Genomic DNA, 18,799 nt, shown 5'->3' with positions numbered 1-18,799 from the left:
TCACACCGTGGCTCGTGTGATTAGGTAGAGGATCAACAGGGGCTCCGTGTCCCTGAATTTAAACTGAATCTAAACACACCGTGCACAATGCCAAGTTAGATAATGGTTAAAAGAACAAGATAAGGATAAATAAAAAGATAAAATAAGGATAAGAAATAACTTAAAAAAATAAAATAAAAAGATAAATAACTGCAAATAAGTACAAATAAGTAACTGAAGACACGTGTGGTCTGCAGATGTCGATGTACATGGATGTACATGGAGTTTAATGTGCAAAATGAACTTAGTGTGCAAAGTGACCTGATGTGCAAACTGCAGTTTGAGGTCGGTCAGCTGTTCAGGAGTCTGATAGCAGTGGGGAAGATGGAGTTGTTGAGTCTGGATGTTCTACATTTCACACTTCTGAACCTTCGTCTCGAGGGCAGAGGTGTGTCTCTCCTCTGGACTCTGTGATGGTAGCTGCTCTGCAGAGAGGGCAGCGGGGTCCTGATGATCTTCTCCACAGTTGTTATCACTCTCTGCAGGCGTTTGCGGTTTGCAGTAGTGCTGCCGTACCATGCAGTGATGCAGCTGTCAGGCTGCTCTCCACAGTGCAGCTGTAGAACCTGCTGAGGATCTTGGCCAACATACCAAATTTCCTCAGCCTCCTCAGGAAATACAGCAGCTGCTGAGCCTTCTTGACCAGCTGTGTGAGTTTGAGTCCCTCACTGACTCAAACTCCTTCAGTGACACTTGCAGCCTTGCAGATTAGTTTGCTGATCCTGATGCATCTCTGGAGCTGATGCTGTCCCCCAGCAGACAACAACAACATAGATGCTCTCACTAGTCCACTTTACCCTCTAATCACATCTCTGACATCTGCAGGTTGCTCCATAGAGACTCTTGTGCAATGCCAGGTGTTTGTGTTTGTCTGTAGGTACACATTAGATATGACCATAGACGCACACACACAAGTGAACACAGCAGCACAGATGGTTTCCACCTGCTTCCCTCTTTCTTCACACAACTGTGAGGATGATGAAGAGGTTTCAGGACGAGGTGGTCAGCAAGCACAGGATAAAGCAGGGCCATGAAACTCTCTGGTGCAGCAGATGTTTAATCAGACTCAGCTTTAGGCTTCTTTTCCCACCTGGCAGCAAAGTAACAGCTTCACTAATGTGAACAGTCACAATGTTAAACGTTTCTATATCTTCATATATTTTTATCTGTTGATGCTGCAGAATAAAGTCTGTTAACAGAGTGCAGGATGTGTAGAGCAGGTCCAGCTCTCCCTTTACTGTGTCCACTTTCATCAGCCCCTGTGAAGTGACACAGAGTGCATGTGTGTCTGTCAGCTGTTGTTTGTTGTGAAGGATGGAACAAATGAACACACACTTTTAGAGAAATCTGAAAAAGCAACACGTGCTTGGGCTCCTTCTGTGCTCGTCTTCATTAATGCTGATCTTTCTTTCCTGTTTGTTCTTTGGCACAAGCTTCAGTCTTTTCTCCCAGGGCTCCTTCACACTTAGAAACACACCTACATTCATTTATACACAAACATCATGAAACAAAGGCTTTGTAAAAGAGGACACGAGATCCTCTCTGAACAGCACATTCATATCAAACACAGGACTGAACAGGATATACTGAGTCTGTGCTGTTTTCATTGTTACTTGCTGAGTATTTTTCCAGTGTTTGAAATGTGACTCAAGTCTGATTCTTCTACTGTGTGTGAACTCTAAGCAGCTGCATTAAACAGCTGCTTTTCAAACCAGGCTCAATCCTATGACTCTGTGAATGTAAACTTTTGTCACCTGCATGAATAACAATCCTTGATCTAGTCAGGACTGCAGTGCTCCTGTGATCCCAGCTTATAGATGGAGGCTAGCATGAGAGGCTCAGCAGCTAAAGCAGCACACCTGGGTCTCCCAGCCTATTAAAAGCAGCCCTTTGCTTCACCTGCTTCACTAAACATTATTATTATTATTTAAGCAGAGTGGTGTGATTGATGTAGGCATTGCTGTGTGACAGGAGGACTTTTCTTGAAACAGCTCGTGTGACGTGAGCTGACGTAAAAACAGTGATGTTAGCTTGATTCTCTTGGCTAAAACTATTTTAAAAAGAGGGTCAATCATGCAAATCTGCCAATAGAAGCCAAAGTTACAGCCCCTCAGAGTTTAAAGAGAAAAGGCCCGTTTCCAACACTCGGTTGTGCAAAGGGAAACAGGCCCACAGTGCCTGAGTGTGTGGGTAATTCTTCAAATAATATTCAAAAGCAAACATTTTTAAGCATGTAAATAAAATTCAATCATTTCTGCTCTTCAATACCTAAGAAATGAAAACTGGCAGATGGTCCCAAAATGTGAAACGCCTGGCTATCTGTGCATTTAGTGCTGCAAGTTTTCACTGTTTACCTTCAGAAGCATAAATCTCTGCACAGATAATGTTCATATGTGGATTCCTGGTTTCTGCAGTTAATTGTGACCCAAAGCGTATTTTTAAAGTGGTTCCAGGCAATAAAGCCTAAAAATAAATACATCTACTTCCTTTTTCTGTGTTCCAGCCTCAGTGACTCTGACACAGTGCTGTAATATTTACACCTCTGATGAAAACAGAGTTTGTAGTTGCAGAGAAATACTCGACTCATTTTGGGCATTTACGAGCAGGAACCTCAGAAAGCCCCTCGCTGCTTCACTGGTTAAGAAGCAAAGCAAACATTAGTTCACAGTGATGTTAATTAAGGCCCAAAGTTTAGGAACGAACGTCAGCACTTCACTAATGAATGTAATGCTGATTCATGTGCTTGTTTTGTAATGTGCATGTTGTGCGTTGCTATTTCCCATATTCTTTGGCACTGATAGATGAAGAGTCTCAGGCAGGACCGAGGCTGCCAGCTGCTGACAGTGAGCAGGGAGAGAGCAGCAGAAGCTGGGCAAGAGCAGGGCACCTTCAGCCCCCTTCATCAGTCAGAAATCATTTGGGTGTCTGTGTGAAATGTCTGGTTTTTAAAATCTTTTTGTAGACATATTTATTAAATGTTTAACAATTATATAGAAGAAAGACAATGTAAAGAACAAAACATGACAAAACAAAAATGAGTTGAAGTTATGAACTGTTTCTGAGAGACAAATAACACCAGGATCCTTTTTGTGTAGCTGACAGCTGGTAACTGTGCAGGGGCGGGTCTAGCAAAGTGTTGCCAGGGGGGCAGGTAGGGCATTAACAGGGAGAGGGGGGCACAAAGACATACTTTTCTTTCTTATTCTCATTTAAAATGCTTTTAATAAATAATTATCTGAATCTTACAACAAACGTTTTCATCTGATGTAAAATGTATAGAAATCCATTATTGTACATAGTCATTTTTTAGGGTCCCATCATAATTTCTTCAGAAGTAAGTACTGCATATGATGCCAGTGTTTCCCACATTTTCTAGATTCTGCACCAGTACTGTGTGTAAAATGCATCAAAAAGTCAGTTTGATTCTTTCTCACCTGTCTTTCTGTCTCCTTTCACTTTTTAAAGGTTGCCATGTTAGAAAACATATTTTGCCCTGCCGTGCTGTTTATTGATGTGGCAAATGAAAGGTTTATGAAAACATATCTAAATCTGTCATCAGTAATCAGCAATGATCATGTCTCACCTCTAGTCTCTGTCTTAATGTCAGGTTTCCACCGTGTGTTGTAGATGTTCAGGAGGTTAACTCGACCAACAGTCTACTTCCTGTTTAGAATACCAGGACAGGGAGGATGGTGCAGGTTTAAGTTTATTAGACTGATGCATGTATACCAACAAGACAGCGTCCATCACTGTGACAACAGCGTTTGTTTTCATTCAAAGGCTTCATGGTTTTTCCTTTAATACCTGGGGGGCCGGTCTCCAGTCAAAATGCCCGGGACCATTTTTTGTCCCAGTCCAGCCCTGGTGTCAGATCTGCATGCAGTGTCAATGAGACGATCAACAACAGATCAGACAAAACACTCAGGCGGACACTCCTCTGTAGAAGGAAACATGGAAAGTGTGAGGTAATCAGTGCACAACATCACTTTGTATTTCAGGCTGTTTTTATATAGAACTTCAGCACCAATGTAAAAGTTCTGGTTTTAGGAAGATGAAGAACATTTTCAGGAAGGATGCCGTCTGCAAGCAGAGCTGCTTGAACCTCAGCGCTGAGGTCCAGACTACTTCCTGTGAAGCCACGTGATGTAAATCTGCTGCTGTAACTTCACAGTTTACTGAAGCTAAATGCAACGTTACCATATAATCTGTTTTCAACAAAGGTTTCACTCCGTCCGGTGTTGATGGAATGATTCAGGCCGTACTCGTCAGGCTTCCCGTCGACCACACGCATTTCAGTCACAAACCCGTGACTGACAACAAGGGAAACAGCAGAAGAAAAGATGTGAAAAATACTGGATGATGATGATGGAGGATTAACCGCGGTGGCTAAACTGTTTCCTGTCTTTGTGGGCGTACTCACAGGGAAGTTTCCAGGCACGTCAGTCTTGGTGGCTAAAGTCTCCATTTTCCAACATGTATCGCTACAGGTGCAAAGACACAACATTAATCATCAGTGTAAATATTTTAATGCTGTCCAAACTGTGTTTGCTTTGTCTGTCCTCTCGCACTCAGAGGAAACGAGGACGCCACCTTCAACCCATCTTCAGTTGGCTCAACCATGGCCGGACTTCCTGTTGGCTTTGTGACAGCAAACCACTTGAAATGAGAGCAAACTGCAGTCAAGCACCACTTACAGCAACCTGTGGACACGCAAATGGAAAGCACTGAGAATCATACAGAAGCATAAGAGCTGTTTATTGTAACACGTGTGTGTGTGTGTGTGTGTGTGTGTGTGTGTGTGTGTGTGTGTGTGTGTGTGTGTGTGTGCACATTAATAACACACTGATGTATGTTAGTTTGATTTATGCTATATCTGAGAAAACAATTGCAGAATTTTACATCAAAGTTTCCAAAGCTGATGTTTTGTTGTTCACTCTGTTTTATATTCATATAGTTTGTTGTTTTTAAATCAGTGGACAAAATAAATATTATCACACAAAATCCAGGGTGAAACATAACCAAATAACCTAAATGGTGAAGTCATTATAGAAGTACATGTTGCAAAGGTCGGCCTCCTGTATAGACTGCTAAACTGTCTGGGGGGGCCCTGCCTGTCCTCGTTGGATAAGCTCCACCCCTTTTCCATAAGACGGAGACATTTGTATGAAAATAGATGGGCAGTAAAATAAAAAATAAAAAATATTATGGATGACTCTGTAAATCAAAGTCGGCCTGAGGCAGAAGCAGAAACCATGAGGAGCACAGCACCACTCCCAGAAGGGCACGAAGTGAAGCCATAGCTGCTGAAGAGTGAAGACGTGATGATGGAGGAGATCACAGATGAAGATCTGCTGCCTGCTGACTCTTTATATAGAAGAGTGAGACTATCTCCCCACCAGCAGCTGCACTTATACAAACCCCAGGTGCTGGGATGGCTTTGAACATGTGACATTTTCTGCAAACACATGGACAGTTTCATAACCACAAAGATTATTCCTGCAGCGGCAGAATCGTATCCACTGTGTGAGAGGTGAACGTCAGACAGTTCTTAGAAAATGTAGTTTCTCTTTAAGCTTTTAACGTCTCTTTTACCCCCATTTGTCTAAAACTACTTGACAGCCCTTCATGTCAGAGGTTTATTACCTGTGCAGGATGGAGCACATGGTCTCAGTCAGGCTGGACACGATCACTCCTACAGGAAGTAAATGTGATTTTATTTCACCTGTGAAATGATGAAAAACAGCAGAATAGCTCACGCTAACAAACGGGTGTTGAAATGTTTCATTTTCTGCTGTTTCACAGGTCAAAAAGGGCGTCGAAGCAAACTGAAGCTGAGCTGCTGCTGCTGTTGTAGTGCAGCATCTGCTGTGTGCTTCATCAGAGAACCTTCTGTACACAGCAGACAGAGGCTGCTGCCACTGAAGTCCATCTGCTAGAGAGCTTTAAACACTGGTTATTGAAGTGGCTTTGATGATACTGATACACAGTCTTTGCTGCTGTCACAGGACAGGGATCCACCAGGGAGTAGTTGTCAGGATAAAGAGCCTTCGCTTCTCTAAATATAAACTGGATACTTGTAGGAAACTTTGGGAAGCAGCATTTTTCCTCATATCGTCTAAACTGAAGTTAGCTCAGGTGCTTCTTCCATACTTGCTCTGCAGAAAGCCAAAGAGTTTGGAGCTCTGCAAACATTTGCAGCACAGCTGGATGTTTGTAACTTTGGTCACCTCTGTATCATCCCTCAGATTCTTTCTGCACAGCTTTGAAACCATGACAGCACGAGTGATGCTGAGGAGACGTCCAGTTTAAACAGACCTTTATTCCTGGAACACAAACACATGAAGTGATGCTGCTAAAGAAGAACATTTAATCGCACTAATGAATCAAGCATCTGTTTGTCTGTCAGTCTGTCAACAGTTCCTCTGATCGACTTCAGACTTGGTGGGTATTTTGTTTTTGCAGCGGTCAAAGTCGATCAGCGTGTTGCTTTGTCTGCTGTAAATCTGCCTGTACAAAGGGAAACATGCATGTTTTAGATGCAAACTCACAACATGGCTGCATTTTTGTGATTATGTGTATTTTATATTGATTTATTCTATTATGTTTTGTATCTTTACAAGTGTGTCGATACAAAGGCTTGATTAAAACAAAGGTCTCAGCTGTGCTGTTAGGGATGCTCTCATATTTGTTTCAAATGTAATAAATCAAAGGATTTCAGGCTTTTCATCCTTTTTATTTGTTTGGTTCTAACAGCAGCTGGATAAAAACATGCAGGTGATGAATATAATTGTGTGATATTATGAGCATTGTGAATAAAGAAAGAGCAGAGATAGTAAAAAGGAAACAGGTGATGGACGTGAGATTTTCAGAACAAAAGCTCCTCAGTGAGACGATCACCTGGACACAAGGTCAGGCAGCTGGGACTCATCTAGAGAGCAAAATGGAAAAGTGATCTGTGCAGAACATCACTGTTGATTGCAGTTATTTACATCAGACTTCTTCTCTGAGATAAGAGCACCGTTTCTGGGAAAGATGACAGTATTTCCAGGCTGGATGCTGTTTGCAGGGAGAACTGAATGAAAGTCTCCTGCACCTCAGCGCTGAGGTCCACACCTGTGAACACAGATGAGGTCAATCTGCTGCAGCACGTAGAGCTTTACTGATCAGCAGGTTCAAAGGATTCAGCAGAGCGTAGAGTCAGAGCTAAATGCCACATCACCATAGAGTTTGTTAACAACAGCTTTCTTTGCCCTTTGTCTCGATGGACTGAATCAGGGATACTCGTCATACTTCACCTCAACCAAGTCACTGAGAGACCCCAGCCTGACACAGCAGCAGAGATGATGAAAGCAGAAACAGCAAACAGATGCTTCAGTTGTGTTTCTCTGTGTGTGTGCGCTCACGCCCACTTGTGTGTGTGAACTTTCCACGTACCTCAGCTTGTTTCTCCAACATGAGCCATCAGGGCTGAAAAACATCACTAACACATGAATTCTTTCTCTTTTTGTTATCACCTGTGATCATGTGTCTCATGTTTCTGTCATTCACCAGTTCTTGTAGAGTTACGTGTAACTAGACTTCTGTGGGACGTAAATGATTGTTTTGTATGCAGATCTGTACAAAGGATGGAAACACTTGATTACAAAGGAGATCTCAGCTGTGTTGTTATGGATGGACTTCAACGTATTTGTTAAAAAAGAGAATAAAGCAAAGTGTTTTAGCTGTTTGGGAGTTTTTGTTTGATTCCATTCAGTTTTATTTCTATGGAGTCAAATAATAAGAAAGGCTCTAGAACAGCCCTGAGTTTGTCCAGGTGACACTCCTCTGAAGAACAAAGACAAAGAGGAAGAAGGGGATTCGTTTTCAAGTCTTGTTTCTTTCAAAATAAAAGCTGAAATGTTTTGGAAGCATGATAATATTTCAGCCAGGATGCCGTCTCCAAGGAGACCTGCACCTCAGCGCTGAGCTCCACATCACGCCCTGTGAAAGCACAGATATAAATCTGCTGCAGTGAGAAGAACTTTACCCAACACAAGTGTAGAAGTAGACATTTGACTTTACCTACAACCTGTTAACAACAAAGCTTTCATTGCCTCTGCTGTTGATGTCATGTAGGACTAATCATACTTCACATCAGCCATGCACACGTCAGAGGATCTCCAGGCTTTCAGTAATAAAGCCAAGCAGATGATGTGAACATAGCAATAGTAAAACATGCATCATAATCAGCTGTATGTGTCGACTATGTGGCACCTCAGTCTTGTTGGCATGAAGAAAAGTTGTGTAACATGTAGCATAAGGGCTGCAAAGACATCATGTAGACAGCAGTCGTCTGTTAGTCGTAACGTATCTCCTGTTAAAGAGTTAAATGTGCGTTCTCCATCTCTGTCCTCTCACAGCTCGCCGTACACCAACTCCAGCTGTGGTAACCGTGGCTGTGCCCATCAACACGCTGAAGCTGAGACGCCACCCGTCACTATGGCGACTCCAATAGGGTTACCTGTCAGCTGTGGACGCATGAAAGGAAAACAGCAGAAACACAGACATGTTTACTGGAACATTTCCTATTGACAGCTTTATGGAAAAGTGGGTTTAAACACTTTTCTATGTTTTATTTTGTTTATTTATGGATTTATTGTGAAAGGAATTTCAAAGGTTTAATTTGACCTTTCCCCTGTTTTTCATACAGACTGGAGACGAATGGATGGTGCTTTCTTTGTTTGTCTAAAGATAATGAATAAAACTCTACACACATCTTAAACCACCCTCCTTTCTATATATTTTGTTATATAAATGGAAAGTATATAAGACACAAACTGAGCTTATATGATACTAAGGACCCTGGAGGTCAGTCCACCTTTATAATTCAGCACAGCCTGGAGTCTCTTAGTCAAGCTTGTTTGTGTTTTCTGTGAGGAAGTTTTCAGCAGCAGCTCTTTTCTTGGATGTTGGTTCCCTTTGTTTCCATCCTCTGTTAAGATGTTTCAGTAATGTTGAGGTCTGGGGAGGCCAATCCATGGCTGACGTCCTGTGATGCTGCATTAGCAGTTTGTTCATAGTGAAAAATGAAGCCACTGCCAATCAGACATTTGCACAGTGGATCAACTTCTGATGGTACTGTCCTGAATTCCACACCTATAATATGTTTGCACATACTGATGAATATGTGCAGCTGATTTTCAGTCCAGTTCCTGTGTGACAGACGCCAGTCTTTCTGCCTGTGTCCTTCCTTAACAATAGAGCCATCCTTCCACTGAGACTGTTTCTGATGAGGCTTCACTGAGCAGTAGATGGATCCCTCAGCTCATCTAATCGTCCTCTTTCTAACACATGACTGTCAGAAACTGTTAATCTGCTGCAGCTCTTTAACTCCTCCACTTCTTTTTTTGTAATCTCTTAGTTTCCTCATCTTTAAGGTGGCACTGCACACCAGATCCAAAGTCAACATGCTGTTATATAATGGAGTTGAACCTGTAATGGAGTTTGATTTAAACCAATCAGCAATTAAGTGAATGATGATGAGCAAAGATGGTGGAGGTGGTGGATGAAGACCCGGACAGCTGTGGTTGGCTCCTCGTATAGAGCAGAGTGAGGTTGTGTTTGCACATTATTATAAAACCATGTTCACCATATATTTTAGCTGCAGACAATAACATGATTTCTTTGCTGTGGTGATTTTATTCCACTTTGGTAAAATGGAAAACCATCATTTCTTGCTGTAATTCACACATTATTCCAAGAGCCTCAACACAAGCCTTGTAGTCCGACCATATATAGACAAATCAATAGTTGTGTTTGTAACAGCTCATGAACATGAATCGTTCCACATTACTTTAAAATCATTGTAAACTAAACTGGAATAAATGAGTGTTTATATATAGTTTTGTCTCAGCTGTTCATACACAGTGTTTCAGTTCTTATCAGAGTCCCACCGTCTCACTGTGGTGAACCTTTAGCTCTGTTGTAAGCGTGTTGTTAGACCAGGTTTCCCTCATTTAAAAATAATCTCTCATTAGAAATGGACATGATGTCTAAGACATAGAAATGCTTATTATGGGTTCACTTGATGTCACTGAAAAGATGCACATGGGTAACGTGCAGGCCATCCTGCTCCGAGGTTTATCTCCTCACCTCGAGTCTGCGACACTCTCTCCGTGTCCTCTCAGATAAGGGCGCGCACATTTCTGCACGATCTTCTAAATTACAAAGAGCGATTCACAAAACAGAAGCTCACAAAACACTCATCACAAACCAAAAATGGCTCCACTGAGCGTCAAACTGTCACCAGAATTTACTGATAATCTAAAGACTCACAGAACTCATTTTGTCTCATTGTGTCTTAGTTTGAGACATAAGTGCATGATCATAATACTGTGTAGTTAGATGAGACAGAGCTGATGCTTGCTCTTAATTATCCTCTTCATGTTTCCCGAGCCTCAGCAGTGGAAGCTACCATGGATAGAAAGACTATGACTCATCTTAAATCTCAAATCTTTGTCTCCAAAGAGCTGCTGATGTGTCCGATATGATCCACAAGCTTAAACTAGGATTATAAGTGTGTGCAGTGATGTGTGTGAAACCTCTGAGGACTCACACGTGTGTGCTTCAGCCCACACACACATATGAAGCACTGCGACCTCACACAGAAGTGTTTTACACATCCAACCTGAATCCTGATCATTTCTACAGTTTATTAAGTTCAGCTTCACCTGAACATCAGTGATGAAGCTGCTCTGACTCCATCACAGCTCACAGCTGTTGGAATGAGTCAAACAATGAAGAAGGTTCAGAAACAGCTGATGATTTTACAGAAACATGATGCAAACATGAAAATGGACACATGATTTTTTATTAACAGACACCGTTTATGTTTCACTGTGCATGACGTCATCAACACTGACACCAGGGGGCGCTCATCACCAGCCTGAGGAAGTGTGATAATGGGGGGAGACGCAGTGTTGTGTGTACTGCAGTCGGACAGAAGGAAAAACTTCCTCCTGAAAACATTTTCATCCTTCCCAAAAGTGTTTGAGTCAAATGTTACAAATATATAAATACAATAAAACACAGGGTCTTACATAAAATTAGTGATGCAGTTGTGCACTGAGCACCTTTCCAATGTTCCTTCCTCAGATGAGTCCAGCTGCTGAACACATTAACATCTGTATGTAAATGTAGCCGAGAACCAACCTGAGCACTGCTGGGAAAATACAAAGGCAACCATCAAAGTGCTGTATTATCTTATTTATTCTGAATGTTGACTTAGATCCACACCACGATTTATGAAACTATAGAACTAAAATAACAACAATCGTCTGCTTCTTTAAAATTTCTTTCATTACATCAAACCAGTGAAAACTGAGAAAAACAAAGAGCTGTTAGCATGTTCAGACCAACTTTGAGACAGAGACTGTAAAGTTCTGCACTTTAAATCCTGCCTGTGTTCCTGCAAATGATTCACACTGAAAGTATCTTAGTTTAGTATTGAGTGAGCCACAAAGCAGCCTGATAGCTTTAAAACAGTAAAAGTAAATGAAATTGACAGTTTCAGTGTAGCTGGATCTATTATTGGGGGGTCATGACCCCCGTAACCCCGCCTGGTCCTGAGGTCAAATCCACCATCTTTGTTTCAGTGCTTCATGTTCTCCCGTGTTTGTGTGCGTCCTCTCCGGTACTCCGGCTTCCTCCCACAGTCCAAACACATGCAGTTAGTGGGGTCAGGTTAGCTGTGAGTGGTTGTGTCTCTGTGTTATTCCACCTTAATCAATGACTTCCTGTTAGCATGAAGTGCTTCTGTAGGACTGATGTCATTTTCATGGTTGGATCATTTAAATGAAGCTGGACTCAGATGCAGTAAATAAGCTGATTGATCATTAATGAATAAAGCTGGTCAAACTGCATCACGTGGACACATGTGATTGTGTGTTGTAGTATTGATCCCAATGCTGGTATCAGTCCTGGATCAATAACACTGGATGGATGCGTTCAGCATGGAGCCCCTGAGCTGTGTTACAGACAAACATGGAAACTGACAGGTCTGTGTCATTCACAGTCTGTAACACTTCTAAACAACAGAGGCTGACCCAAGTGCCTCAGAGCCAGGCACGCTCACATCACAGCTCTCTAAATAAGCCAGTTTCAAAATAAGAGCTGAAAGCTGTGTTTGCTTGTGTTAGCTTATTATTGTGGAGACTAACATTCAGTGATCATGTGTTCAGACTCATAATGATTACTCTCAGAAATCCTGATCTTTGTATTTACTGTGTGTTGGATCAATAACTGAGATTCATGGTATCACACAGCTGTGCTGCTGCTGATGTCAGCACATCTGGAACAATACGAGGTATCTGCTACCAGACTGAGCAGGACGTGAGACCTGTGGACTGTTTAAAGCTGTCCCTCCACAGCTCACTCAGACCTGATCCACACCTCAGTGATATTCTCTGACTTCCTCAGTAGAGACAGAAACCATTCAGATCTGGGACCATCAGCTGACTGATGATGTCACACAGACTGTGTTTTTCAGGAACAGTGATTCTGATGTGAGCCTGCTAGCTGACAGCAGACCTGATGAAAGCACATGTTCACATCTGTGAGGACAGACTGGACTCTTTGACTGCACCTTGGTTCTCCTCAGAGGTCTGTACAGGAGCATGTCCACCCCCACTGAAGATCTCAGTCACTGTGAAACATAGAAAGCTGCTTGTGTGGCCTCTGCCTCACATGTAGATACAGCTACAGGTTTCTCTGTCAGTCAGACTGAAACAGTGTCCTGATGCTGCATCATTCAGCTCTGTGCCCCAGTCAGCATCACTGGGAGCTACCAGTGTTTCTGCCCTTTTCCTGTAACACTACACTCAGCACAGGCTCAGCTGGTATCCAGTGTTGGACTTTGGCTTCAGCTGCTGTGATAGATCCTCTAACATAGATCAGCTCTGCTACATGTTGTTAGATAAGTGCAGCTGCTGTCATGTCCTGATGTTTCTCTGGCTCAGCAGCTTCTCCATCAGAGGTTCACATGGAGCTGATCCAGTATCTCCAGTAACTGTGTTCTGTGCCTCACTGGTTCATCCTTCTGTCTGTGTGACGTCAGTCAGATGTTGAAGTTCAACTCTGTAATCTTCACTGTGTCACAGAGTTCAGTGAGTCCCGTTATTCACAGTATCAATCAGATCATCAGAGAACAGCTGATCAGCAATCAGTGGTCCAACAGCGCCTCCTGTGGTGAGAGGATGCAATAATGCAATGTAGCATTTTTCCACTCAACACTTGCAGTCATGGAAACTGTCTGTTGGATCTGTGTGACGTTGCTTTCTTGGTTAGAGTTCCTCACAAATGTCCAGATGATTCTTCTAATGAGGCGTCGACCATGTTTGCAGCTCTTTGGAAGAAAACGTCGCCCTTTGCCATCCTTACTTTTCTTTGACTTCTTCAAATGCAGCTGAACTCCAGCTGGTATTTTCTTGGACTTTGCAGCTGTTTCTGGTCATCAGTTCATTCCTGCAAACCTCTGAAGCTGAACAACAATGATGCTGCATTGCTGGCTGATCCCAAAAGGTTGATTCTGTTCATCTGGACGTTTTCAGAAACGTTTGCTCACTGATCAGGTGACTTCTTCAGTCTCAGCTGACTGCAGCTTTACAAGCTTACAAACAGCACATTTGCACAATGACTGAAAGCAGCAGCACCTGATATATATGATACTAATATAATACATATACATATATAATCCATACTAATGATGAAGGAACTGAGCTCACAGTCCATTGTTCATTCAGTGAACTACTCAGTTTATTTTGGGCCTCAGAAATGCTCACTCTGTTTGTACATCACTGTCAGCAATAGACTCATTCTGCTGTGTGGACAGGAACACATGTGACATCACTTCCTGTTTGTTTGTGACTGAAGAGGAAGAAGTTTACAAGGAATCATTTAGAAGAGTTTCAAACATCAACTGATTGAATCCATGAATCTGAAAACGTGTTTGTGAGTGAAAGAGACAGACATGTACAGACTGAACTATCTGTTCAACAGTCAGAGTGTTTCTGTAACAGGAGACACTCTTTACACTCCACTCAGCACAGGGACACTGAGGCACCAGGAGACCAGAAACTAAACCCAGGATAAAGAGTTTGAGTGAATGTGGTGTTGAAGGTGTGGAGGTGGATCAGAGTGTCAGAGGAGACTCTGTAGAAGGACAGAGTGCCAGCAGGACAGTCCACATACACTGCTGCTCTGTTAGAGACAGAGGAGGAGGAGGAGGAGGAGGAGGAGATGGATGTGTAGCTGTTATTGTGCCTGACAGAATCAGGACCATCATTATAGCAGATCAGACTCCAGGACTGATCATTGTCTCCAAACCAACAGTCAGCACTGTCTCCTTTCCTTCTGATGCTTCTGTAACTCACTGATATATTAACACTTCCTCTCCACTCGACCTCCCAGTAACAGCGACCAGTCAGACCATTTCTACACAGCAGCTGTTCCCAGTAATCAAATCTGTCTGGATGATCAGGATATGACTGAACCTCCTTCACACGTGTCACCTTCCTGTTGTTGTCAGACAGTTGGAGGTTTGTGTTCACTGTGTTTGTGTCGATTGTGAGTTGACAGGAATCTGATGGAGAGAACAAACACAATCCAGCTGCAGTTATTGATCCATCATCTGTTCATTGATTGACACTTTGATGATGACTCCTGACATGATGAAGATGGTTGAATGTGTGCTGCTTTGTTTTCATGAATCCCATTAAAAACACACTTACACTTCCTCAGACCTGGTCTCAACCATCGGACTCCAGCAGGCTCCACCCTGAAAGGAGGAGGGGGGTCAGAGCAGCACAGTCAGCATGCACACATGGACATTACATGGCTCTCACACACACACTGTTACACACTGAGCTCAAAGCTCGGCTCCACTGTTTTATTCAAAGAAATCTACATTTATTTATCAGCACATTTAAAAACAGCTTGAGCCAAAGTGCTGCACAGAGTAGAGAGAAAATAGGAAACATACACAGTAATGACTATAAAGACTGGTCAGGATTGAAAGCTACAGAGTACAAATGTGTTTCCAACCGGCTTTTAAAAATGTCCAGTGTTGGTGACGACCTGATGTGAAGGGCGACTGTTCCAGAGTTTGGCTGCAGCCATCGATAAAGCTCACCTCTGTTTTTACGTCTAGTTCTGGTCAGAAGCTGCTTATCTGCAGACCTGAGGGCTCCACTTGGATTCTTTTGTTAAAGAGAGATAAGATGGAGCCAATCCATTCACAGATTTAAAGACAACCAGATCTGGAAGTGGATTCTACCACGTACTGGTAACCAGTGGAAAAAGCTGGTGATGGGTCGTCTAGCACAGACCCACCGCTGGAACCAGACAATTGATGAGGGAGAGAACTGTGACAGCGCCGTTCCTTCACTTGACCTCAGTCGCTCTCGTCTGCTCCCTCGTAACACTGCTCTTTATTGAGCTTACATGAATATGCACAAGTTCATTATGACGTCTTACACAGGTATGAACAAAGAGTACCAGTCTGTGCATAGTGTGTGTGTGTGTGTGTGTGTGTGTGTGTGTGTGTGTGTGTGTGTTCCAGATGTGACCCTGTGACCCCAAAGCTGGTGCTAAGAGTCCAGCGGTCCCCCTAACAAAGGGCTCTTATACTTAACCAGACACAGAGTAGGTGTCCTCCTACACCAGGGGTCTCAAACTCGTGGCCCGCGGAGCTGAATTAACCCACCAATCAGGGTGGGATATGGATCTCAGGGGACACCAGCCGGGCTTGATGCAAGCAGGGAAACATTTCTCAATGAGTCAAAGTTCCAGCAGCGTTGCCCTGGAGTGTTTCTTTCTTTCCTGTGCCTGGCTGGCTTCCTCCTTTCTATTGGGCAAACGCCGACATTCGCCCCAGCGCGCTGCGTTCACAACACTTCAAAAAAAGTTGTTTTTTTAAGTTGCTGCCCAGCGGGACATTATACGTATATAGATTTATACACACGTCAGTGGGATTTAAAGTTATTTTTCCACAGAGAGAGATCTCATATTAACTCTCACAGTGATGCGTAGGCGGCGGGATAAAAGAAAAGTCATGAACTCAATGCAGCCCAATTTAGTCTGCAGTCTGGATGCAAAATACCAGGGAGACGAGAGAGCGAACCGGGTTGCCAGTCTTAAAACAGATCTACTGAGGCAGCAAGATTTCTCCAAGAAAGCAACCAAAGAGAATAATGCAGCAGTCGGAGCCACGTGGTTAGTGAGATGATTGCTAAAGCAGGGAAGCCATTCACAGAAGGTGCATTTGTCTAAAAGTGCATATTGCAGGCTGCAAATATAGTCTGTCCGGGAAAGAAAGGTCAGTTTAGCAACATCAGCCTTTCTGCCAACACCGCAGCAGATCGCATTTCTGACCTGTCAAGTGACATTTATGACCAACTGTGTGAGAAAGCCAAATGTTTCAGTGTATACTCAGTCGCTCTTGATGAGACCACAGACATCACCGACACTGCCCAGCTCCCAATGTATGTCCGTGGTGTTGATGACAGTTTTGAAGTGATGGAGGAGCTGCTCACAGTAATTCCAATGCATGGCCAGACCACCGCTCAGCAGATATTTACAAGCTGTGTGATGCCATTGAGAATGTTGGTTTGCCATGGAAGAGGTTTGTTGGAATAACAACAGATGGAGCGCCATCAATGACAGGGAGGAAACATGGACTGGTGGCACAAAACAAACTGCAAGAGGAAGGCGTGGAGGAGGCCATTGCTCTGCACTGCATCATCCATCAGCAGGTCCTTTGCAGCAAATGCCTGAAGTTTGACAATGTGATGTCTATTGTTGTGAAATGCATCAACCAAATCAGATCCAGGGGCTTAAAGCACCGAAGGTTCTGTGCTTTTTTAGAGGAAATGGAGTCAGAATATGGGGATGTGCTCGACTTCACTGAGGTACGTTGGCTCAGCAGGGGAAATGTATTAAAGAGACTTTTTGAGTTGAGAGCAGAAGTGAAGCCTTCATGGAGAAGGATGGAGTTAGTGTTCCTGTGCTAACTCATCCCAAATGGCTCATGGACTCAGCTTTTCTTGTTGATATGACACATGAGCTTAATGTACTGAACAAGACGTTACAAGGCCAGGGGCAACTTGTCAGTGCTGCCTATGACAACGTGAGAGCATTCTCCACAAAACTGGCGCTCTGGAAAGCTCAGCTCTCTCAGACAAACCTTTGCCATTTCCCAGCATGCAAGGCACTCGTGGATGCAGGCACACCATTCAGTGCTGACGAGTATGTTGATGTCATTTTGAGGCTACAGGAGGAATTTGATCACAGATTTGCTGACTTCAAGACACACAGAGCCACCTTTCACATTTTTGCGGACCCCTTCTCCTTTGATGTGCAAGATGCCCCTTCTGTGCTTCAAATGGAGCTCATTGAGCTGCAGTGCAACTCTGAACTCAAAGCAAAGTTCAGGGAGGTGAGTGGAAAAGCAGACAAGCTTGGACAATCTTTGAGAGAATTGAGCCCTAGTTTCCCTCGGCTTTCCCGAATGTTCAAGCGGACCATGTGCCTTTTTGGTAGCACATACTTGTGCCAAAAGCTCTTCTCCACTTTGAACTTCAATAAGTCCAAGTACAGGTCCAGACTTACGGATGATCATCTTCAAGACATACTGAGGGCCGCAACTGCTTCCTCCCTCAGGCCAAATCTGGCTCGGCTATGCGAGAGGAAACGCTGCCAGGTCTCTAGCAGCAAGGAGTAGGCAAGAGAAGCCATGTTCAGAAGAACAGTTCATTTTCTACAGTGTTCCATTCATGTTCAGAAGAAGGTTATAGAACTGTTAATACAGACATTTCAATCTAAATACAGCAGATATAGAAGACTGAAAGAAAAACACAAGTTCACTGACTAAAAATATCTTATTATTATTTTATTTATGTATTACAGATTGATTTATTTTCTTATTAATTCTTAATTTGTTTATTCATTTTTCATATTTTGTGTTAAAAAATAAAAATAAAGAGATTTGAGAAGATTGGAATTTTTTAACCATGCCTTTCTTGTGGAAAACCTAATGCGGCCCAGCCTCACCCAGACTCTGCCTGCAGCGGCCCCCAGCTAAATTGAGTTTGAGACCCCTGTCCTACACCATAAATCAGTAAGAGAGGGTACGACCTGTCTCATGGCCCCAAGTGGTGTGTGCATGCCAGAGCACTCTGGAAGGCACACAGAGTCTTTACAGACTACTAAGGATCAAAACTCTATCATCATGCAATCGATTATACAACTCTAAGCATATATGAGTAAATATTTCTAAGCATAAATGACAATCAACAATATAAACCTTACAGCTGGTTTTAATAACAGAATTCATTTGTTTCTCAAATGAGAAAGAGCTATTGAGAAACACTCCTAAATCTTTAGTTCTGAACTTTTCCAGTGGGCCAAGGTCAACATTATCTGCTAATGCTAAATAGGCTGCCGTTATTAACTAATGCTAATTTGATGTGAATTAGCATTATGCACTAATGCTAACACTTACTTTTTTTAAAAATGTGAGTAGCTAATGCTAACACTATTTCCCTTAACTTTATAACAATGTGAACGGCTAATGCTAACACTCTTTTTCCTAGCATTATAACATCTGAGCTGCTAATGCTAAGTAGGCTGCCATTAGCACCTACGTCTAATTTAAGGCAAATACGCATTAGAACCTAATGCTCATATCGTTTTCCTTTGCTTTATAACAATGTGAGCAGCTACTGCT

The 18,799-nt window shown here is 42.9% G+C and overlaps 2 protein-coding genes across 2 annotated transcripts in view; one reads left to right on the top strand and one right to left on the bottom strand.

Annotated features, from left to right (window-relative positions):
- The window catches only part of LOC147337013 (protein NLRC3-like), a 504,309-nt gene that overhangs the window by 290,686 nt on the left and 194,824 nt on the right, over positions 1-18,799 (top strand). The window lies entirely within an intron of this gene.
- The window catches only part of LOC147337001 (protein NLRC3-like), a 618,167-nt gene continuing 610,636 nt past the window's right edge, over positions 11,269-18,799 (bottom strand). Inside the window, exons 11-12 of the mRNA XM_086287156.1 lie at positions 14,805-14,851; positions 11,269-14,656 (exon numbers count right to left, since the gene is read on the bottom strand). Coding sequence (XP_086143282.1) covers positions 14,115-14,656; positions 14,805-14,851 — 589 coding nt within the window. The 3' untranslated portion in view covers positions 11,269-14,114. The remainder of the gene's footprint in view (positions 14,657-14,804; positions 14,852-18,799) is intronic.

The sequence above is a fragment of the Aulonocara sp. 'chitande type north' Nkhata Bay genome, linkage group LG3 (assembly GCF_057382095.1).
Source record: "Aulonocara sp. 'chitande type north' Nkhata Bay isolate Kocher_YH1m ecotype deep benthic linkage group LG3, A_spYH_male_GT1.1, whole genome shotgun sequence".
Classification (NCBI taxonomy): Eukaryota; Metazoa; Chordata; class Actinopteri; order Cichliformes; family Cichlidae; genus Aulonocara; species Aulonocara sp. 'chitande type north' Nkhata Bay.
Note: the sequence above shows the minus strand (reverse complement) of the source record. Positions and strands in the feature narration are given on the sequence as shown.